The sequence below is a fragment of the Lagenorhynchus albirostris genome, chromosome 20, assembly GCF_949774975.1.
Source record: "Lagenorhynchus albirostris chromosome 20, mLagAlb1.1, whole genome shotgun sequence".
Classification (NCBI taxonomy): domain Eukaryota; kingdom Metazoa; phylum Chordata; class Mammalia; order Artiodactyla; family Delphinidae; genus Lagenorhynchus; species Lagenorhynchus albirostris.
The window spans coordinates 46,141,150-46,165,765 of NC_083114.1; the positions used below are offsets into that span (position 1 = coordinate 46,141,150).

At 37.7% G+C, this 24,616-nt stretch overlaps 1 protein-coding gene across 7 annotated transcripts in view; it reads left to right on the forward strand.

The window, feature by feature from the left end:
• The window catches only part of CEP95 (centrosomal protein 95), a 59,401-nt gene that overhangs the window by 12,544 nt on the left and 22,241 nt on the right, over nucleotides 1-24,616 (forward strand). For 3 of the 7 annotated variants that reach the window (XM_060134994.1, XM_060135001.1, XM_060135000.1), the window contains 5 exons: nucleotides 10,760-10,891; nucleotides 11,652-11,845; nucleotides 13,382-13,494; nucleotides 13,720-13,849; nucleotides 14,861-15,014. In XM_060134994.1, the coding sequence (XP_059990977.1) occupies nucleotides 10,760-10,891; nucleotides 11,652-11,845; nucleotides 13,382-13,494; nucleotides 13,720-13,849; nucleotides 14,861-15,014 (723 nt within the window). The remainder of the gene's footprint in view (nucleotides 1-10,759; nucleotides 10,892-11,651; nucleotides 11,846-13,381; nucleotides 13,495-13,719; nucleotides 13,850-14,860; nucleotides 15,015-24,616) is intronic. The other 4 variants (XM_060134995.1, XM_060134996.1, XM_060134997.1 and 1 more) reach the window with 4 other exon arrangements.

Here is a 24,616-nt window from a genome sequence, read left to right on the forward strand (position 1 = left end):
ATGGCTGCTGAGCCTGCGCATCCGGAGCCTGTGCTCCGCAACGGGAGAGGCCACAACAGTGAGAGGCCCGCGTACCGCAGAAAAAAAAAAGGTTGAGAGAAAAGCCAGGCTAAGGTGTTTGGGTTTGATGTCATATGTAGCTTCCTTTTATATTTGGATTTAATTCATCAGATAAATGTCATCATATACATTCTTAGACATCTAATTTAGGCTTTAATTCCAGGACTATAAATCTTTCTTTTCTATTGTAATATAATTGACATATAACATTATATTACTTATACAGATGTACAATATGATTTTTCAGTAGTATGTATTGCAAAATGATTACCACAGTATGTCTAGTTAACATTCGTTAACAAAAAATTACAAACTTTTTTCTTGTGATGAGAACTTTTAAGATCTACTCTATTAGCAACTTTCAAATATACAACACAGTATTTTTTTTTAAACCTTTTTTAAAATTGAGATATAGTTGATGTACAATATTATATGTTACAGGTGTACAGCATAGTGATTCACAATTTTTACATTTTTATATTCCATTTATAGTTATTATAAAGTATTGGCTATATTCCCTGTGTTGTACAATATATCCTTGTATCTTATTTTATACATAATAGTTTGTACCTCTTAACCCCTTCCCTGTCTTGCCCCCTCCCCACTGGTAACCACTAGTTTGTTCTCTATATCTGTGTGTTTGTTTCCTTTTTGTTATATTCACTAGTTTGTTTTATTCTTTAGCTTCCACATATAAATGATATCATATAGTATTTGTTTTTCTGTCTGACTTATATCACTTAGCATAATATCCTCCAGGTCCATCCATGTTGTTGCAAATGGCAAAATTTTCATTCCATTTTTATGGGTGAGTAGTAGTCCATTATATATATATATATATACCACATTTTCTCTATCCATCCATTTGTTTGGTTTTTTTTTTCATCCATTTGTTGATGGACACAGGTTGCTTCCATATCTTGGCAATTATAAATAATGCTGCTATGAATGTTGGGGGTGCATGTATCTTTTCAAATTAGTGTTCCCATTTATTTTGGATATATAACCAGAAGTGGAGTTGCTGGGTCATATGGTAGTTCTGTTTTTAGCTTTTTGAAAAACTGTTATACTGTTCTCCACAGTGGCAGCACCAATTTGCATTCCCACCTGTAGTGTACAAGGGTTCCCTTTTTTCCACATCCTCACCAGGATTTGTTATCTGTGGTCTTTTTTTGGGGGGGGGGTCAACATACACTTATTTTAATGTATTTTTTTATTAATTTTTATTGGAGTATAGTTGCTTTACAATGCTGTGTTAATTTCTTTTGTATGGCAAAGTGAATCAGTTATATGTATACATATATTTCCTCTTCTTTAGATTTCCTTCCCATTTAGGTCACCACAGAGCATTGAGTAGAGTTCCCCGTGCTATACAGTAGGTTTTCATTAGTTATCTGTTTTATACATAGTAGTGTATATATGTCAATCATAATTTCCCAATTCATCCCACCTGCCCCCTTCCCCCCTTGATATCCATAAGTTTGTTCACTATATCTGTGTCTCTATTTCTGCTTTGCAAATAAGTTCATCTGTACCATTTTTCTAGATTCCACATGTAAGTGATATTATACAATATATTTCTCTTTCTGACTTATTTTACTCTGTATGACACTCTCTAGGTCTATCCACTTCTCTGCAAATGGCATTATTTCATTCTTTTTTTATGGCTGAGTCGTACTGCATTGTATATATGTACCACATCTTCTTTATCCATCCCTCTCTTGATAGACATTTAGGTTGCTTCCATGCCCTGGCTATTGTAAATAGTGCTGCAGTGAACATTGGAGTGCATGTATCTTTTTGAATTACGGTTTTCTCTGGTATCTGTGGTCTTTTTGATGATAGACATTCTGACAAGTGTGAGGTGATATCTCATTGTGGTTTTAATTTGCATTTCTCTGATGATTAGCGATATCAAGCATCTCTTCATGTGCCTGTTAGCCATCTGTATGTCTTTTTTGGAAAAATGTCTATTCGGGTCTTCTGCCCTTTTTTTTTTTTTTTTTTTTTGCGGTACGCCGCCCTCTCACTGTTGTGGCCTCTCCTGCTGCGGAGCACAGGCTCCGGACGTGCAGGCTCACGGGCCAGCCGCTCCGTGGCATGTGGGATCTTCCCAGACCGGGGCACGAACCCGTGTCCCCTGCATCGGCAGGCGGACTCTCAACCACTGCGCCACCAGGGAAGCCCTTCTGCCCATTTTTTAATTGGGCTTGTTTTGTTTGATGTTGAGTTGTATGAGCCTTTTATATATTTTGGATATTAATCTCTTTGTCAGTCATCTCATTAGCAAATATTTTCTAATTTTAAAGGTTGTCTTTTTTTGTTTTTTTGTTTGTTTTTCTGGCCACACAGCGTGGCATATGGGATTTCAGTTACCTGTCCAGGGATCGAACCTGCACCCCCTGCATTGGAAGCACAGAGTCTCAACCTCTGGACCATCAGGGAAGTCCCTAAAGGTTGTCTTTTTGTTGATGGTTTCCTTTGCTGTGCAAAAACTTATAAGTCTAACTAGGTCCCATTTGTTTATTTTTGCTTTTATTTCCTTTGCTTTAGGAGACAGAGCCAAAAAGATACTGCTACAATTTATGTCAAAGAGTGTTCTGCATATGTTTTCTTCTAGGAGTTTTATGGTTTTTGGTCTTACATTTAGACCTATAATCCAATTTGAGTTTACTTTTGTACATGGTGTGAGAAAATGTTGTAATTTCATTCTTTTACATGTAGCTGTCCAGTTTTCCTAGCACCACTTATTGAAGGACTGTCTTTTTCTCTGTTGTATATTATTGCCTCCTTGTCATAGATTAATTGACCTTCAGTGTGTGGGTTTATTTCTAGGCTCTCTATTCTGTTCCACTGATTTATGTATCTGGCTTTGTGCTAGTTCCATACTGTTTTGATTACTGTAGCTTTGTAGTATAGTCTGAAGTCAGAGAGCGTGAACCCTACAGCTCCTTTCTTGCTCAAGATTGTTTTGGCTATTCAGGGTCTTTTGTGTTTCCATACAAATTTTAACATTATTTCTTCTAGTTCTGTGAAAAATGTCATTGGTAATTTGGTAGGGATTGCATTGAATATGTGAATTGCCTTGACTAGTATAGTCAATTTAACAGTATTCTTCTAATTCTTGAACATGGTATATCTTTACATCTGTGTGTCATCTTCAGTTTCTTTCATCAGTGTCTTATAGTTTTCTGGGTACAAGTCTTTTACCTCCTTAGGTAGGTTTATTCCTGGGTATTTTATTCTTTTTGGTGCAGTGACAAATGGGATTGTTTCCTTAATTTCTCTTTCTGATAGTTTGTTGTTAGTGTATAAAACTGTGACAGATTTCTTCATATTAATTTTGTATCCTGCAACTTTACTGAATTCACTGGTGAGCTCTGGTAGTTTTCTGGTGGCTTCTTTAGGATTTTCTATATATAGTATCATGTCATCTGCAAACTGATAGTTTTACTTCTTCCTTTCCAATTTAGATTCCTTTTATTTTTTTCTCTTGTCTGATTGCTGTGGCTAGGACTTTCAATTCTATGTTGCATAAATGTGGTGAGAGAGGGCATCCTTGTCTTGTTCCTGATCTTAGAGGAAAATGCTTTTGGCTTTTCACCATTGAGTATGATGTTAACTGTGGGTTTCTTACATATGGCCTTTATTACGTTGAGGTATGTTCCCTCTATGCCCACTTTCTGGAGAGTTTTTATCATAAATGGGTGTTGAATTTTGTCAAAAGCTTTTTCTGCATCTATTAAGATGATCCTTTGATTTTTATGCTTTCAGTTTGTTAATGTGGTGCAGATTCTGAAAATCTTTGCATCCCTGGGATAAATCCCACTTGATCATGGTGTAGGATCCTTTCAATGCGTTGTTGGATTCGGTTTGCTAATATTTCATTGAGAATTTTTGCATCTATGTTCACCAGTGATTTGGGCCTGTAATTTTCTTTTTTTGTGATATCTTTGTCTGGTTTTGGTATCAAGGTGATGCTGGCCTCACTGAGTGAGTTCGGAAGTGTTCCTTCCTCTACGATTTTTTGGAATAGTTTGAGAAGATTAGGTGTTAACTCTTCTCTACGTGTTTGGTAGAATTCAGCTGTGAAGCCATCTGGTCCTGGACTTTTTGTTTGTTGAGAGTTTTTAAATTAGTGATTCAGTTTCGTTACTGGTAATTGGTCTGTTCGTATTTTCTGTTTCTTCCTGGTTCAGTCTTGGGAGATTGTACATTTCAAAGAATTTGTCCTTTTCTTCTAGGTTGTCCATTTTATTGGCATCTATTTGTTTGTAGTAGTCTCTTATGATCTTTTGTATTTCTTTGGTGCTGGTTGTAACTTTTCTTTTTTCCCTTCTGATTTTATTGATTTGGACCTTCTCTCTCTTTTTCTTGATGAGTCTGGCTAAAGGTTTATCAATTTTGTTTGTTTTTTCAAAGAACCAATTCTTAGTTTCATTGATTTTTTTCTACTGTTTTTTTTAGTCTCTATTTTATGTTTCTGCTTTGACCTTTCTTTCCTTCTACTAACTTTGGGTTTTGTCTGTGCTTTTTTTAGTTCTTTTAGGTATAAGGTTAGGTTGTTTATTTGAGGTTTTTTTGTTTCGTGAGGTAAGCTTATATCACTAACTTCCCTCTTAGAACTGCATTTGCTGCATCCCGTAGATTTTGGATTATTATGTTTTTGTTTTCATTTGTCTCCAGGTATTTTTTTAATTCCTCTTTGATTTCTTCAGTGATCCATTGATTGTTTAACAACATACTGGTTAACCTCTATGTGTTTGTGTTTTTTGCAGTTTTTCTTGTAGTTGATTACTAGCTTCCTAGTGTTGTGGTCAGAAAAGATGCTTGATGTGATTTCAGTTTTCTTAAATTTACTGAGGTTTATTTTGTGACCTAGCATGTGATCTATTCTGGAGAATGTTCCATGTGCACTTGAAAAGAATGTGCGTGCTGCTTCCTTTGGATCGAATGTTCTGTACATCTATTAAGCCCATCTGGTCTAATGTGTCATTTAAGGCTAGTGTTTCCCTATTGATTTTCCGTCTGGATGATCTGCCCATTGATGTAAGTGGGGTGTTAAAGTCCCTTATTATTACTGTGTTACTGTCGGTTTCTTCCTTTATGTCTGTTAATGTTTGCTTTATGTATTGAGGTGCTTGTATATTGGGTGCATTTATATTTACAGTTATTATGTCTTCTTCTTGGATTGATCCCTTGATCATAATTTAATGTTCTCCTTTGTCTTTTGTAATAGTCTTTAATGTCTATTTTGTCTAATATGAGTATTGCTACCCCAGTTTTCTTTTGTTTTCCATTTGCAGTGTCTCTCTCTATTTCCATATATATACGTGATTGTCTTAAGTTGCTGATCTCTCACCTTTTTTTTTTTTTTTTTTGCGATACGCAGGCCTCTCACTGTTGTGGTCTGTCCTGTTGCGGAGCGTAGGCTCTGGACGCGCAGGCTCAGCGGCCATGGCTCACGGGCCCAGCTGCTCCATGGCATGTGGGATCTTCCCGGACCGTGGCACGAACCCGCGTCCCCTGCATTGGCAGGCGGACTCTCAACCACTGCGCCACCAGGGAAGCCCTGATCTCTCACTTTTAAATGCATTTTAACAACCCTGCACCTGTACTTCCCTTCCTTTATGATTACTGTTTTTGATATCATATCTTATATCTGATTGTTTTGTGTATCCTTAACTGCTTATCATGGATATAAATGATTTTACTCCTTTTCTCTTTTAACCTTACTAACTGTGTGTGTGGATAATTTCCTACCTTTACTGTATGGTTGCCTTTAGCAATGAACTGTTTCATTTTGTAATTTTCACCTTTCTAGTTATGGCCTTTTCTTTTTCACTTAGAGAAGTTCCTTTGACATTTGTTGTAAAGCTGGTTTGGTGATGCTGAACTCTTTTAGCTTTTGCTTGTCTGTAAACTTTTTGATCTCTCCATCAAATCTGAATGAGAGCCTTGCTGGGTAGAGTATTCTTGGTTGAAGGTTTTTCCCTTTCATCACTTTAAATATAGCCTGCCACTCCCTTCTGGCCTGCAGAGTTTCTGCTTAAAAGTCAGCTGATAGCCTTGTAGGAGTTCTCTTGTATGTAATTTGTTGCTTTTCCCTTGTTGCTTTTAAAGGTGTTTTTAAAATTTTATTTATTTAATTTATTTATTTTTGGCTGCATTGGGTCTTTGTTGCTGCACATGGGCTTTCTCTAGTTGCGGTGAGCAGGGGCTACTCTTCGTTGCAGTGCAGTGGCTTTTCTTGTTGCAGAGCATTTGTTCTAGGCGCCCAGGCTTCAGGAGTTGTGGCTCGTGGGCTCTGGAGCGCAGGCTCAGTAGTCGTGGCATACAGGCTTAGTTGCTCTGCAGCATGTGGGATCTTCCCAGACCATAGCTCAAACCCGTGTCCCCTGCATTGGCAGGTGGTTTCTTAACCACTGTGCCACCAGGGAAGCCCCCCTTGTTGCTTTTAATATTCTCTCTTTACCTTTAATTTTTGCCCTTAGAACTAGAGTGTGTCTTGTAGTATGGGACTTCTCTGTGCTTCCTGGACTTGGCTGTCTGTTTCCCTTCCCAGGTTAGGGAAGTTTTCAGCTATTATGTCTTCAAATGTTATCAGCTCCTTTCTCTCTCTCTTATCCTTCTGGAACGCTTATAAATGCGAGTATTAGTGCATCTCATATTGTCCTAGAGATCTCTTAAGTGTTCTCATTTCTTTTGATTTCTCTTTAATTCGTTCAGCATCAGTGATTTCCACTACCCTGTCTTCTAGCTCACTGATCCATTCCTCTGTATCATTTAATCTACTTTTAATTCCTTCTAGTGTGTTTTTCATTTGTTATTGTATTCTTTATCTCTATCTTCTTGTTCTTTATATTTTCTAACTCTTCATTAAAAACTTCTAATTTCTCATTCTGTGCATCCATTCTTCTCCCGTGTTCTTTGATCATCTTTATGATCACTACCCTGAACTCCTTCTCCAGTAGATTGCCTATCTCCACTTCACTTAGTTCTTCTTCTGGGGTTTTATCTTGTACCTTTATCTGGAACGCGTTACTCTGTTGCCTCATTTTGCCTAAGTTGCTGTTTTTATTTTTATGTATCTGGTATTTTGATTATATTTCCCAACTTTGGAGAAGTGGCCTTTTGTTGGAAACGCCCTATGTGTCCCAGCAGTATGTCCTACCTGAGCTATATGCTCTAGCGGTTCCCCCTATGAGGACTGCATGGGTCTTTCTGTTGTGGTGGGCTATGTGGGCAGTCTGGTATGCTTGGTTGGCCCCTGGGCCAGTTGGTTGCCTTGTGCAGAGGCTGCCAGCTGCTGGTTGGCTGGTCACGAGGTGGCATAAGGTGGCTAACTGCATAACCACAGGGACCCCCGGGGCTTATACTGGCTCAGTGGTGCGGAGAGTCAGGGTCTAGAAGACTCCAGGGCTGTTGCCTGCCCACTGGTGGGTGAAGCCAGGTCCTTGGTTAGTGCTGGTCTACTGGCGGACAGAGCCAGGTCCTGGTTGCAGAGCCCAGGGTCCCAGAGCTTGTGTTGGATTGCTGGGGGGTGGGGGCGGGGGGCGCAGTTCCTGATACAGTTGAGTATGGGGTCTGGGGTGTCCTGAAGTTTGTGTTGGCCTGCTGGTGGGCAAGGCTGTGGCCCAGCTGGTCCCAGCACAGGGTCTGGCCTGCTAATGGGCAGGCTGGGTCCATAAGTTGCAGGACTAGTTTTCTTTCTTTTTTTTTTTAATAATTTTTTTAAATTAATTAATTTGGTTGTGCCAGGTCTTAGTTGAGGCTCACAGGCTCCTTTGTTGAGGTTCACCAGCTTCTTAGTTGTGGCAGGCGGGCTTCCTTAGTTGCGGCTCACCAGCTCCTTAGTTGCAGCAGGAAGGCTTCCTTAGTTGTTGCATGGAAATTCTTAATTGCAGCGTGCATGTGGGATCTAGTTCCCTGACCAGGGTTCGAACCCGGGCCCCCTGCATTGGGAGCGCAGAGTCTTAACCACTGTGCCACCAGGGAAGTCCCGGGACTAGTTTTCTTGAGTCTCATGTCTGTCCCCTGGTGGGAGAAGCTGGTCCAGAGGCTAGAGCAGGCTCTCTGAAGGGCAGGGCCAGGGCCCAGTGGATTCTGGGACTGGTGCATGCCTACTGGTGTGTGAAGCTGGGTCCTGGGCCCTCTGGTGAGCAGGTCCATGTCCCAAGGCTGCATCTGTGGGCTCAGGGGATCTTAAGGCAGCCTGTCTGCTGATGGGTGGGGCTGTGTCCCTGCCCAGTTAGTTGCTTGGCCTGATGTGTCCCAGCACTGGCACCTACAGGCTGTTGGGTTGGGGCCATGTCTTGGCGCTAATGAGCTAGAGGTAGGATTCCACAGTGGCGCTTGCCAGCACCAAGGGTCCACATGGTAGAAGGAGCTCTTAAAAAAGGCTGCTGCCAGTGTCTGTGTTCTCATGGTGAACTCCAGTTGCCTCTTACCTCTCCGGGAAGCTCTCTAAGATCAGCAAGTAGATCTGGCCTAGGCTCCTCTCAAATTACAGCTTCTGTCCTGTGTCTCAGTAGATTTTGTGTGTGCCCTTTAAGAATGAAATCTCTATTTCCTGCAGCCCTCTGGTATTCCCAAAAGTAATCTCCAGTGGTCTTCAAAGCCAAATGTTCTGGGAGCTCATGTTCCCGGTGCAGGCCCCCCAGGCTGGGGAGCCTATGTGGGACTCAAGACTTTGGCAGAACCTTTACAAAGTAATTGTTCTCCTTTGTGGGTCACCCACTGGGGGGTATGGGACTTGACTATATTGCAAGTCTGCCCCTCCTAGCCATCTCGTTGTGGTTCGTTCTTTATGTCTTTAGTTGTAAAAGATCTTTTTTGGTAGGGTCCTGTCTTTTTCATCAATGGTTGTTCTGCAGATGGTTGTGATTTTGGTGTGCCTATGAGAGGAGGTGAGCTCAGAGTCTTTCTACTCTGCCATCTTGGCCATCTCCCTTCCTTAAACCTTTTATATAAGTAAGGAGAAACCCCTTCCTAAGCACCTTGTAACAGGATACACAGCAGGACCTCACCATTATGCAAATCTGGCCTGCCCCTGGGGCCAAGGCACTGCTGCTCTGTGACTGAGTGGGGGAGGGGGTAATGAGGCCTTTACAAGAATTGGGGTTTGCTTTATAGGTGGCGTGAGCCAGATTCCTTATGGAGGAGCCTGGGATGAGAGTTCTTTGGCACCAGGGCACCCCCCCAATACAGTATTAATGTAGTCACCATATGGTACATTACATCCCTATGACTTATTTTATAACTGGAAGTTTGTCTTCTGACCATCTTCACTCATTTGTTCTACTGAAGACCCTTTTTTTTTTTTTTTGGTAAATGAGATGTATTTACTATACAGATACTTAAATAATTGATTTTTTTTTTTTTTTTTGGCTGCACCGTGCAGCTTGCAGGATCTCAGTTGCCTGACCAGGGACTGAACCCTGGCCATCGCATTGAAAGCTCCAAATCCCAGCCATTAGGCCACCGGGGAACTCCCTAATTGAAATATTATTAATGCTTACAGTAAAGAAGTTCACAATCTCTGCAGTAATAAAACAGTATGTTCTAAAACAGTCTGAAGATCATTGAGAGAAATTTGTGTAACTTTCAGTCTGACCAATTAAAATTTCCAGATGATAACTAAGCATGAGATTTTAGGAGAAATTCCATCAAAAAGAAAGAGCATATGAAATGGTTATTCAAGGAGTCAAAGAAAAAAATGGACCCAGATAAAAATGAATTAGTCTGTGGTCAAACTGATGACAAATTCAGTATAATGAAATTGAGGACCAAGTTGTGAACATTATGTCTTAGAGGATATTCATGTGAAATATGAAGTTATGTAGGGAAATTAACATACTTAAAACATTTTGGTATGAAAATGGCCATATTGCACTGGATTGTGGAAAAGGAGAGCCCCAAAAGATGTATTTGCAGATTTTTAAAAGACATCAGTTGAGTGTCAAAATTTTGAAAATACAGCATTTGGGAATAAATTGTGTGGATTTGGGGATCTGTACAAGGTGAATTTTTCTGTTTTTAGTGATTTTATCAGTTGACCGTATCGGTAAACAACGAGTTTTCAGGGTGCATTCTCATACTTTCAAAGTGAGGAGTAAGTTTACGGTGAAGTCTTTCATTAAACTGAAGAAGGGATAGATAAATAGAAAGTTATTTAGAGAGGGAAAGTCATTAATCCATTTTGTTTATGGGAAGTTTGTGTATTGTAGATTTCCAAGGGAGCAAAGTGGATATTCCCTCAATTTCATAAGTATTTTTAATGTAGCTCTCTGTGTACTAACATTATAGAGCTGATTCAAAATATTAAGCGTTTGAAAATTAGACAAAACAATTCGTTTGACCTACAAATCTTTGATTATGGTACCAGCCAAGATCTCTAGTTTAGAGATATACCTGTGCAACAGTCAGCATTTCTGTTACAAGTCTGGCACCTATTTTTCTAAAGCAAAGGAATGAAACATTGTGTAAAACTTTGTTTTTAAGTTATATAAATGATTCTGGGCTACAGAACTACATATTGCTATCTGATAGTTATTAAAAGTAATTGGTATTTCAAGCAATCAGACCAACATAGTTCTATGATTATGTCACTTCTGATGTTTTTATCCTCAGGGTATTAAACTCATAGCTTTTAGTCTAACATTCAGCAATAAAAAAGTTTTACTTTAATATTTTCTAGGTGCCCAAGGTCCTAATGAAATGCAGTCTAAAAAAGCCTCAACCCTACCATGTTCTGACTCACATGAAGAAGTGTTGAACACTCCCTTATCTAGTTTTTTGTCCAAGAGTGGGACATCCTTTGTTGAAGACAGTGAGTAGTAATGCATTGAGTTCTTGAGACTATTGCTGTGAGTTGAAGCCAAGTTCTTGTGGCAGTTGCTATTAGCCTTTTTACTTTTGTTGCTCTACAATTAATGCGATTCATTTTGGTTTTATGTGACCTCATTTGTAAATGTTTGCTATTAATTATGAACTCAGATTTCTTCATAAGATGGTCTTTGGTCACATGTTTTGCATCTGCTATTTTATTTAAATCCTCTCCTCTCAAACAGAGACTTTAGGACAATAAGAGTCTGTTACGTTAGACTGATTAGATGTCAGTTGGTGGTCTTCAAATTATAATAACTTGAAAAATATTCTCATTTTGTATTGTCTCTGAGGTTTTCATAGGGTTAGTATTATATAAAGTCATTGTTAATGGCTAACTATTTTTATAACATGTGGATAAACCATAATTTATATAGCTATTCTTTAAGCCATTTAGGTTTTTAGTAATTTTTCATTGTTTTTAAATGACTTTAGGAAGCATTTTTATGATAATAACATTAAAATTGCATTCTTCCTGATTTAATTAGGTCCCTACTTGTTTACTGAGGATGAGTCCCTATTTTCATTGTTTTTTAGGTGTGTTTTTTTTTTTCTTAAGTTTAAAATACAGTTCTAAGTAGTGTGTGTGAACATGTTTGTATAGGGTATGTGTATATATAAAATGATACAGGATATATATATATATAAAAAATGGTTTATTTCTTAGAGTTCATCTTAATGTCCACTTTGATTTGTCCAACTAGCAGAAATTCCTTCTGTGGATATGATCCCAAATGCTAGGAAGTTAGGGGAGCCTATCCGATCAGCTATTCCTTTACATCCACCTTACCATCCTTCAGCGCCTCGAGCTCCCTGCCCCATAGGAAAAGAATACTTGCGTTCAAGTCACTGCTCCCCTACTGTGAATTCTACTGGAGAAGGCACAGCATTTTCTGTGGTAAGTGGAAAAGCTTGCTTTCAACTGGTGAAAAGTCTATAGATTTAAAAAGGTTTCTGCTAGAATTGTAGTCAAGGATACTGCACTAATCAGAGCACTGTACTTCTTAAAATTTACCTCTGCATATACCTGTATATTCTTACCCTAGGAAGATAGGGACAGGATGACTATGTAAAAGGGGAAATAGTAAGAGCCAACACATACTGAGTGTTTATTTTGTGCCAGGCACAGTTCTGCCTAATTTGCAGGTATCGAAGAAATTTCTTCTTACAGCACAGCTCTCGAGTAGGTACTATTTATATTTCCCATGGGGAAGCTGAAATAGAGAGTTTAAGAATCTTGTCTGAGGTCACACAGCAATTGTAGAATTAGGATTAGAATTCAAGCATTCTAGTTTCAGTACCCATATTGTATGTCTCTAATTGAGTAATTGAAATGTTTTAACATATAGAAAAGTGTCAAAACTAATCTTTCATCCATATTCTTATTATCCAGCATGAACTACTGTTAACATTTTGGCCTATTAGCTTCCACTCTTTTCTTCTTTGAAAATAAAATCCTTTTTTACACAGTCATCCTTTTTCTATCTTTTTAGCAACAAGAACGCTCAGGTATATGCCAAGGGTAAATTTATAAACAATGATACACTCTCATAATTAAAAATTCATACAGTGCCGAAAAAGTAGTTAGCATTAGGTGACCATAATTCTAAACATTCTGTGCATCTATTTAGATAGGAGGGTGGATGGATAAAAAGAGAAAAAAGGGATCATAGGATAATGGTTACATTTGGGGAAGGCTTGCAGGGATGGTGGAAGGCCTTCTGAGTTGCTGGTAATATTCTTTTTCTCTACCTGGGTTGCAGTTAGGTGGGAATATTCTTTTTCAAATAATTCTTGAGCAGGACACTAACTTCAATTTTAAACGTTTTTTAAAAATGTGATTATATTATAGTTATTTACTAAAAAGTATTAAATTTAATTTTACTTTAATAGAAGAAAAAGATACTGAAGTGAAATTGAAGAGATTGTTAAACATCAGATGTTTCTTTATCACAAGAAATATTTTCTATAAGATTCCCTCTAAAGTTAAGAAATAAATTGTTTAAAATGTTGAGCTTATATTCATATTTTGGAGGTTTTGTCTTGTTTCAGTTTTGGACAGTTTCTATTGACTTCTTGATATGAAAGATAATGACTTTAATACTTTCCACTTGCGATTTGATCATTTTTTCATTGTCCACATGTAGCTGTAACCCCTAAATTTTTATATTTGAGAACACCTTACTTGCATTTATATTTGAATGCAATCCTGAGCCATGCTTTTTCTTTGAGTACAAGTTTATAGACATTGCTCCATCCTTTGGCATTGGGAATCAATGGAGTGTTTTGACAAATGTGTGTCTTAAAAAAGCAAAACATGGAGAATGAAGGGATCTAGCTTTGTGTTACAGGTCCTCCCTTCCCATCACACCCAAAATGTTCTTCTTTTTGTGTCTTCCTTATATCTCTTTCAAATCAACTCTGTTTTTAATAGGAACCAGATAATAGAGTTTTCTTAAATTCCAAGTTGTCTAAAGATGGCAAACAGGAAATGTATCCAGTTCAGGTCCAAGGCCCTAGGACAAGGAAGCTTCCCAAAGGAAAAAGGTAACATTACTGTAGGCTTCAATGTTTACAGTCTGTCTGCAGAGGGATTTGAAGAGTTAAGGATATACTCTCCAAATTTTGCTGTGAAGACCAGTATGAAATATTTGGTAAAACATGTATTACAGTAGTTTTTTTTTTTTTTTTTTGTATTACAGTAGTTTTGAACTAAGTAATGTACATACACTTGTCTACTTAAATATGTCACAAGGTCACTTTTTATTACAGGTATGAAAACAGAACTGCAGTCTCATCCTGGGATTCACCTTTCTCCCAGAGGGCAGGAAAGAGGTTAACAGAACAAGAATTACATGCAGTATCAGAGAAACTATCTCAGCGCCTCTCTGAACTAGATTGGGCAAGTCTTGTTTTTTAATCTGTATTGAGATTGCCATAGTTGGTGAGCATTTAAGTGATTTTACAATTGAAGGTGAGAGCTAAGCTAAGGTACTAGGAAGTTAGTTGCGTCTTACTGAAAATCTTCCATAAGTCAAGCAGGTAGGACATAGGATGAGAAATTATATCCTAGCCTTTTATTATGTAACCAAATTTGGTATAGATTTATCCAAATTTTTATCAAATTCTATTTATTTATTTGGCTGTGTCAGGTCTTAGTTGCGGCATGCAGGATGTTTTATTGAGGTGCCCGGGCTCTTCATTGCGGCACGCGGTCTTCTCTAGTTGTGGTGTGTGGGCTCAGTAGTTGCAGCCCGTGGGCTCTCTAGTTGTGGCGTGCAGGCTCCAAAGTGCACAGGCCTCAGTAGTTGTGGCGCGTGGGCTGTAGAGCACACAGGCTCAGTATTTGTGGTACGCAGGCTCTAGAGCGCACAGGCTCAGTAGTTGCTGTGTGCAGGCTTAGTTGTCCTGTGGCACGTGGGATCTTAGTTCCCCAACCAGGGATTGAACCCGCATCCCCTGTATTGGGAGGCGGATTCTTAACCACTGGACCACCCGGGAAGTCCCAAATTTTTATCGAATTCTGATGAAAACTAAATAATTTAATGTAACTGATTATATTAAACCGTATATCTTTAGATATATCTGTATTGTTTCCCTTTGTCACTAAAGACACATTTGGTATAAAATTAGATGGATCTCTGATTTTCACAAAATACTGTAGTTTGGGGGTATCATTGAATAAATATATTAAATCCCTATGTGACTTACTCTTAAGTTTATTGAAACTGAATAGTCCATGGCATTGATGTATATATATCCTTTAGAAACTATGCATAAGCATCTGAAAATTTGTGTCTAAACTTGGGCTTAATTATCTGAGAAAACTTTTAAAAGGTTATATCTGTCTAATCTTTCCAACTTGCATTCTGCTGAAGTCAATGAAAGATGTTAAAAAGAATTTTCTTGATAGATGTTAAAAAGTGCCCTGGGTGATCGAATTAAAGAGAAGACCAGCTTTGAAGAGGAGGATATTGGAAATGAAGAGGTGGAAAGTGGAAATGATGAGACACTGTCTCAGCATAGTGACAGCATCGTGGAGTATGGGCCGAAGAAGCAAAGGCCAGGTACCTATCTCAGGCCAGGTTAAGGACGTCCCCAGAAACCACTTAGCCACTCTGATCTAATGACTGGCTTTCTTTTTTAAATATTTCAGAAATATGTGAAAGCATCAAAAATAATATCAAATACCTGTATCTCCATCTAGAAGTAGCAGATGTTAACAGTTATATTTGCTTTACACCTTCTGTGTTTAAGAAATAGAGTTAAAATCTCTTCTCTTGTCCCCACATTCTTTTTCTTTCCCTCAAAGAAATTACTCTCTCAAAGTTGGTATCTTTTCTTCATATCTCTGTTTTTTATTTTTAATTTTTTCCAGGTTTATTGAGATATAATTAACATACAGCATTGTATCATGTAAGGTGTACAACATAATGATTTGATATGTGTATATTGCAGAATGATTACTACAGTAAGTTTAGTTAACATCTGTTATTTCACATTCAGTTTTTTTATGTGATGATAACTTTTTAAAATTAATTTAATTTATTTTTGGCTGTGTTGGGTCTTCGTTTCTGTGCAAGGGCTTTCTCTAGTTGCGACGAGTGGGGGCCACTCTTCATCGCGGTGCGCGGGCCTCTCACTGTCGCGGCCTCTCTTGTTGCGGAGCACAGGCTCCAGATGCGCAGGTTCAGTAGTTGTGGCTCACAGGCCCAGTTGCTCCGCGGCATGTGGGATCCTCCCAGACCAGGGCTCAAACCCGTGTCCCCTGCATTGGCAGGCAGACTCTCAACCACTGCACCACCAGGGAAGCCCTGATGATAACTTTTAAGATCTAATCTCTGAGCAACTTTCAAATACAGAATACAGTATTAATTGTAGTCACCATACTGTACATTATATTCTGAGAACTTATAACTGTAAGTTCTACCTTTTGAACAAGTTCACACATTTCACCCATCCTTCATACCCCCTACCTCTGGCAACCACCAGTCTGTTCTTCTCTGTATTTTATGCATTTGATTTTTTAAAATTCCACATACAAGTAATATCATAGAGTATTTGTCTTTGTCTGACTCATTTCACTTAGCATAATGCCCTCAAGGACCATTCATGTTGTGCAAATGGCAGAATTTCCTTTTTTATGGCAGAATAATATTCCATTGTGTATATATCACATTTTCTTTATCCATCGACTGAACACTTCGTTGTTTGCATGTCTTTGCTGTTGTAAATAATGCTTCAGTGAACATCTTTTTGAGGTAGTGATTTCTTTTCACTTCTGGATATATACCCAGAAGTGGAATTGCTGGATCATATGGTAGTTTTATTTTTAATTCTTCCAGGAACCTCCATATTGCTTTCCATAATGGCTGCACCATTTACATTCCCACCAAGGATTAGCAAGGGTTACCTTTTCTCTACATCCTTTCCAACACTTGTTACTTCTTGCTTTTTTTGAGGATAGCCATTCCCATAGGTATGAGTTGATATCTAATTGTGTTTTTGATTTGCATTTCCCTAATCATTAGTGATGTTGAGCACCTTTTCATGTACCTGTTGGCCTTTGTATGTCATCTTTGGAAAAATGTTCAGTTCCTCTGCCTATTTTTTAATTGGATTTTTTTTTCTTTCTGCTGTTGAGTTAATACTTTGAATATTAACCCCTTATCAGATACCTGATTTGCAAATATATTCTCCCATTTGGTAGATTGTCTTTTCATTTTGTTGGTGGTTTTCTTTGCTTTGCAGAAGTTTATTAGTTTTAATAGCCCCACCTCTTTATTTTTGCTTTTGTTGCCTTTACTTTTGGTGTCAAATGCAAAAAATCATTGCCAAGGCCAGTGTCAGCCAGGTTAGTGCCTTTTTACTTACCTTTATTTCTTCTAGAAGTTTTATGGCTTCAGGTCTTATGCTCAAGTCTCTTAATTCATTTTGAGTTGATCTTTGTGTTTGGTGTAAGATAGGAGTCCAGTTTCATTATTTTGCATGTGGTGTCCAGTTTTCCCAACACCATTTATTAAAGAGGGTATCCTTTCCCCATTGTATATTCTTGGCTCCTTTATCATAAATTAATTGACCATATATTCATGGGTTCGTTTTTGGGCTCTCTATTGTGTTCCATTAAGCTCTGTGTCTGTTTTTTGCCAATATATTGTTTTGATTACTGTAGCTTTGTAATATAGTTTGAAATCAGGAAGTGTGATGGCCTCCAGCTTTGTTCTTTTTTCTCAGGATTGTTTTGGCTATTTGGGGTGTTTGTGGTTCCAAACAAATTATATGATTGTTTGTTCTATTTCTGTGAAAAATACCATTGGAATTTTCATAGGGTTTGCATTGAGTCTGTAGATCTCTTTGAGGAGTATGCACAGTTTAACAGTATTAATTCTTCCAATCCATGAACACAGATCATCTTTCCATTTATTTGTGTCTTCTTTAATTTCTTTCATCAGTGTCTTATAATTTTTGGTGTCCAGGTCTTTCACCTCCTTGGTTAAATTTATTCCTAGGTATATTATTCTCTTTGAAGCAGTTGTAAATGGGATTTTTTCCTTAATTTATCTCTTTTTATTTTTTTAAGGAGGAGAAAACAAAAGTTTAGTAACATATATATGGGAGAGACCTAGGAAAACTGAGTAACTCCAGTTTCTCTGATAGTTTGTTATTAATGTATAGAATTGCAACTATTTTTGTACAGTTGACCCTTGAACAATGTGGATTTGAACTGTGCAGGCACTTATACATAGGTTTTTTTCAATAAATACGTACTATACTACTATACTGTCATCAGTGCCGGTTGAATCCATGGATGCAGAACTGTGGATACGGAGCACTATCTGTAAAGTTATACTCAGATTTTTGGCTGCATGGAATCAGTGCCCTAAGGAACAACTGTATATTGATTTTGTAACCTGCAGTTTTACTAACTTCGTTTATTCTAACAGTTTTGGTGGCTTCTTTAGGGTTTTTTATATATAATGTGATGTCATCTGTAAAGTTATATTTCTTCATTTCTGATCTGGATGTCTTTTATTTCTTTTTCTTGCCTAATTGCTCTGTCTAGGAGTTGTAGTACTATGTTGAATAAAAGCAGGCATCCTTGTCTTGTTCCTGATCTTAGAGGAACTACTTTCAGCTTTTCACTGTTGAATATGTTAGCTATGGGCTTGTCATATATGGCATTTATTATGTTGAGGTACACTCCTTCTATACCCAGTTTGTTGAAAGTTTTTAAAATGAATGGATGTTGAATTTTGTTAAATGTTTTTTCTTTATTTATTGAGATGATAATATGATTTTTATCTTTTGTTTGGTGTACACAGTGACGGATTTGTGAATGCTGAACCATCCTTGCACTTCTGGAATAAATCCCACTTGATCATGGTGCATGATACTTGTAGTGTACTGTTGAATTCATTTGCTAATATTTTGTTGAGGATTTTTGCATCTATGTTCATCAGGGATATTGGTCTGTAATTTTTTGTGGCGTCCTGTCTGGTTTTGGTTTTAGGGTAATGTTGGCCTTGTAAAATGAGTTTGGAAGTGTTTCTTCTTCTGTGTTTTGGAAAGGTTTGAGAAGGATTGGTATTCTTTAAATGTTTGGTAGAATTCACCAGTGAAGCCATCTGGTCCTTGACTTTTTTTTTTTAATTTTTATTTTATATTGGAGTATAATTGATTAACAGTGTTGCATTAGTTTCAGGTGTACAGCAAAGTGATTTAGTTATACGTATATCCATTCTTTTTCAGATTCTTTTCCTATATAGGTTATTACAGAATATTGAGTAGAGTTCCCTGTGCTGTACAGTAGGTCCCTGTTGGTTATGTATCTTTTTTTTTTTTTTTCCCCGGTACACAGGCCTCTCACTGCCGCGGCCTCTCCCTTTGTGGAGCACAGGCTCCGGACGCACAGGCCCAGCGGTCATGGCTCACAGGCCCAGCCGCTCCGTGGCATGTGGGATCCTCCCAGACCAGGGCACGAACCCATGTCCCCTGCATCGGCAGGTGGACTCTCAACCACTGCACCACCAGGGAAGCCCGGTTATGTATCTTAAATAAAGCAATGTGTACATGTCAATCCCAAACTCCCAATCTATCCTTCCTCTCAACCCTTCCCCCTGGTAACCATAAATTTGTTCTCTAAATCTGTGACTGTTTCTGTTTTGTAAATACGTTCATTTGTATCTTTTTTTTTTTTTTTTTTTTTTTAGATTTCACATATAAGCGACATCATATGCTATTTGTCTTTCTCTTTCTGACTGACTTCACTTAGCATGATAATCTCCAGGTCCGTCCATGTTGCTGCAAATGGCATTATTTCATTCTTTCTAATGGCTGAGTAATACTCCATTGTATATATATACCACATCTTTATCCATTCATCTGTTGATGGACATTTAGGTTGCTTCCATGTCTTGGCTATTGTAAATAGCACTGCAGTGAACATTGCAGTGCATGTATCCTTTCAAACTCTCGTTTTTCTCCAGATATATTCCCAGGAGTGGGATTGCTGGATCATATGGTTTTTAGTTTCTTAAGGAACCTCCATACTGTTCTCCATAGTGGTTGTACCAATTTACTTCCCCACCAACAGTGTAGGAGAGTTCCCTTTTCTCCACACCCTCTCCAGCACTTACTGTTGGTAGACTTTGATGATGGCCTGGTATGTGGTGATATTGCATTGTAGTTTTGATTTGCATTTCTCTGATAATTAGCGATGTTGAGCATCTTTTCATGTGTCTCTTGGCCATCTGTATGTCTTCTTTGGAGAAATGTCTGTTTAGATCTTCTGCCCATTTTTTGATTGGGTTGTTCTTTTTTTGTTTTTGTTTTTTTGACAGTGAGCCGCATGTGCTGCTTGTAAATTTTGGAGATTAATCCCTTGTCGGTCACATTGTTTGCAAATATTTTCTCACATTCTGTGGGTTGTGCTTTCGTTTTGTGTATGGTTTCCTTTGCTGTGCAAAGCTTTTGAGTTTAGTTAGGTCCCATTCATTTATATTTTTTATTTCCATTACTCTAGGAGATGGATTGAAAAAGATATTGCTGTGATTTATGTCAGAGTGTTCTGCCTGTGTTTTCTTATAAGAGTTCTATATTGATAGTATCTGGTCCATTTAGGTCTTTATTTTGAGTTTATTTTTGTTTATGGTGTTAGAGAATATTCTAATTTCATTTTTTTTTTTTACATGTAGCTGTCCAGTTTTCCCAGCACCATTTATTGAAGAGACTCTCTTTCCTCCATTGTATAGTATTGCCTCCTTTGTTGTAGATTAATAAACCATAGGTGCATGGGTTTGTTTCTGGGCTTTCTGTCATGTTCCATTGAGCTATATGTCTGTTTTTGTGCCAGTACCATACTGTTGTGATGACTGTAGCTTTGTATCAATAGTACAGTCTGAAGTCAGGAAGCCTGATTCCTCCAGCTCCATTTTTCTTTCTCAAGATTGCTTTGGCTATCCAGGGTCTTCTGTGTCTCCATACAGATTTTAAGATTTTTTTTGTTCTAGTTCTGTGAAAAATGCCATTGTCAATTTGGTAGGGATTGCATTGAATCTGTAGATTGCCTTGGCTAGTACAGTCATTTTGACAATATTCGTTCTTCCAATCCAAGAACGTGGCATATTTTTCCATCTGTTTGTGTCATCTTTGTTTTCCTTCATCAGCATCTTATGGTTTTCCGAGTTACAGGTCTTTTGCCTCCTTAGGTAGATTTATTCCTAGGTATTTTATTCTTTTTGATGCAATGGTAAATGGAGATTGTTTCCTTAATTTCTCTTTCTGATCTTCTTAGTGTACAGAAATGCAACAGATTTCTGTGTATTAATTTTGTATCCTGCAATTTTACCAAATTCATTGATGAGCTCTAGTAGTTTTCTGGTAACATCTTTAGGATTTCTATGTACAGTATCGTGTCATCTGCAAACAGTGACAGTTTTACTTCTTTTCCAATTTGGATTCCTTTTATTTCTTCTCTGATTGCTGTGGCTAGGACTTCCAAAACTATGTTGAGTATAAGTGGCGAGAGTGGACATCCTTGTCTTGTTCCTGATCTTAGAGGAAATGCTTTCAGCTTTTCATTGTTGAGTATGATGTTAGCTGTAGATTTGTCATATATGGCCTTTATTATGTTGAGGTATGTTCCCTCTCTGCCCACTTTCTGAAGAGTTCTTTTATCATAAATGGCTGTTGAATTTTGTCAGAAGCTTTTTCTGCATCTATTGAAATGATCATAGGATTTTTATTCTTCAATATGTTGATGTGGTGTATCACACTGACTGATTTGCAGTTATTGAAAAATCCTTGCATCCCTGAGATAAAATTCCACTTGATCGTGTTGTATAATCCTTTTAATGTATTGTTGGATTCAGATTGCTAGTATTTTGTTGAGGAGTTTTGCGTCTATGTTCATCGGTGATATTGGCCTGTAATTTTCTTTTTTTTGTGGTATCTTTGTCTGGTTTTGGTATCAGGGTGATCGTGGCCTCATAGAATGAGTTTGGGAGTGTTCTTTCCTCTGCAATTTTTTTGGAATAGTTTGAGAAGGATAGGTGTTAACTCTTCTCTAAATGTTAGATAGAATTTACCTGTGAAGCCATCTGGTCCTCGACTTTTGTTTGCTGGGAGTTTTTAAATCACAGTTTCAATTTCAGTACTTGTGATTGGTCTGTTCATATTTTCTATTTCTTCCTGGTTCAGTCTTGGGAGATTTTACCTTTCTAAGAATTTGTCCATTTCTTTCAGGTTGTCCATTTTATTGGCATCTAGTTTGTAGCAGTCTCTTATAAGATCCGTTGTATTTCTGTGGTGTCTGTTGTAAGTTCTCCTTTTTCATTTCTAATTTTACTTATTTGGGCCCCCTTCCTGTTTTTCTTGATGAGTCTGGCTAAAGCTTTTATCAATTTTGTTTATCTTTTCAAAGAACCAGATTTTAGTTTCATTGATCTTCTCTATTGTTTTCTTTGTTTCTATTTCATTTATTTCTGCTCTAATCTTTATGATTTCTTTCCTTCTACTGAATTTCGGTTTTGTTTGTTCTTCTTTCTCTAGTTGCTTTAGGTGTAAGGTTAGGTGTTTATTTCTGATTTTTCTTGTTTCCTAAGGTAAGATTGTATCACTATAAACTTCCCTCTTAGAACTGTTTTGCTGCATCCCATAGATTTTGCTTTCATTTTCATTTGTCTCTAGGTATTTTTTGATTTCCTCTTTGACTTCAGTGATTCATTGGTTGTTTAGTAGCATATTGTTTGGCCTCCACGTGTTTGTGTTTTTTACAGTTTTTTTTCTTGTAGTTGATTTCTAATCTCAGCATTGTGGTTGGAATAGATGCTTGATATGGTTTCAGTTTTCTTAAATTTACCAAGGCTTGCATTGTGATCCAACATGCGATCAATCCTGGAGAATGTTCTGTGTGCACTTGAGAAGAATGTATACTCTGTTGATTTTGAATGGAATGCTCTATAAATATCAAGTCTATTTGGTTTAATGTGTCATTTAAGGCCTGTGTTTCCTTATTTATTTTCTATCTGGCTAATCCATCTATTGATGAAAGAGGGGTGTTAAAGTCCCCTACTATTATCATGTTACTGTTGACTTCTCTTTTTATGGCTGTATTTATTTACCTTATATATTAAGGTGCTCCTATGTTGGGTGCATATATATTTACAGTTGTTATATCTTTTTCTTGGATTGATCCTTTGACCATTATGTAGTGTCCTTTGTCTCTTACAGCAGTCTTTATTTTAAAGTCTATTTTATCTGAAATGGGTATTGCTACTCCAGCTTTCTTTTGATTTCCATTTGCATGGAAAACCTTTTTCCATCCACTCACCTTCATTCAGTATGTGTCCGTAGATCTGAAGTGGGTCTCTTGTAGACAGCATATATATGGGTCTTGTTTTTGTATCCATTCAGCCAGTCTGTGTCTTTTGGTTGGAGCACTTAATCCATTTATGTTTAAGGTAATTATTGATATGTATTTTTTTATTGCCCTTTTGTTAATTGTTTGGGATTTCCTTTTGTAGGTCTGTTTTCTTCCCTTTCTCTTTTGTTCTCTTCTCTTGTGATTTGATGCCTAACTTTAGTGTTGTCTTTGGATTCCTTTTTCTTTTTTGTGTGTGTATTTTTGTAGATTTTCAGTTTGTGGTTACCGTGAGGTTTTGATATAGCAGTCTATATATAAACAAGATTGTTTTAAGTTGCTGGTTTTTTAATTTCAAATGCAATTCCAATATCCTGCATTTTTGCTCTCCTCTTCTCACAGTTGCTGGTTTTGATATGATATTTGCATGCAGATGATTTCCTACCTTTACTGTATGTTTGCCTAATGGTGAGCTTTTCCATTTGTATTCTTCTTGTTTCTAATTGTGCCCTTTTCTTTTCTGCCTGGAGAAGTTCTTTAGCATTTGTTGCAAAGCTGGTCTGGTGATCCTGAATTTTCTTAGCTTTTGCTTGTCTGTAAAGCTTTGATTTCTCCTTTGAATCTGAATGAGAGCCTTACTGGATAAAGTATTCTTGGTTGTAGGTTCTTCCCTTTGATCACTTTATTAATTTATTTATTTTAATACATCTTTATTGGAGTATAATCGCTTTACAATACCATGTTAGTTTCTGTTGCACAACAAAGCGAATCAGCCATATGCGTATACATGTCCCCATATCCCCTCCCTCTTGAGCCTCCCTCCCATCCTCCCTATCCCACCCCTCTAAGTCATTGCTAAGCACCGAGCTGATCTCCCTGTGCTATGCTGCTGCTTCCTACCAGCCAACTATTTTACATTCGGTAGTGTATATACGTCAATGCTACTATCACTTCGTCCCAGCTTCACCCTCCCACCCCATGTCATCAGGTCCATTCTCTATGTCTACCTCTTTATTCCTGCCCTGCAACTAGGTTCATCAGTAACTTTTTTTTAAGATTCCATATACATGTGTTAGCATATGGTATTTGTTTTTCTCCTTCCGACTTACTTCACTCTGTATGACGGACTCTGGGTCCATCCACCTCACTAAAAATAACTCAGTTTTCTTTCTTTTTATGGCTGAGTAATATTCCATTGTATATATGTGCCACATCTTCTTTCTCCATTCATCTGTTGATGGATATTTAGGTTGGTTCCATGTCCTGGCTACTGTAAATAGTGCTGCAGTGAACATTGTGGTGCATGTCTCTTTTTGAATTATGGTTTTCTCAGGGTATATGCCCAGTAGTGGGATTGCTGGGTCATATGGTAGTTCTAGTTTTAGTTTTTTAAGGAACCTCCATACTGTTTTCCATAGTGGTTCTATCAATTTACATTCCCACCAACAGTGTAGGAGGGTTCCCTTTTCACCACACACTTTCCAGCATTTGTTGTTTCTAACTTTTTTGATAATGGCCATTCTGACCAGCATGAGGTGATACCTCATTGTAGTTCTGATTTGCATTTCTCTAATAATTACTAATGTTGAGCATCTTTTCATGTGCTTCTTGGCCATCTGTATGTCTTCCTTGGTGAAATGTCTATTTAGGTCTAATGCCCATTTTTTAACTCAATTGTTTGTGTTTTTGATATTGAGTTCCATGAGCTCTTTGTATATTTTGGAGATTAATCCTTTGTCTGTTGTTTCATTTACAAATATTTTCTCACATTCTGAGGGTTGTCTTTTTATCTTGTTTACGGTTTCCCTG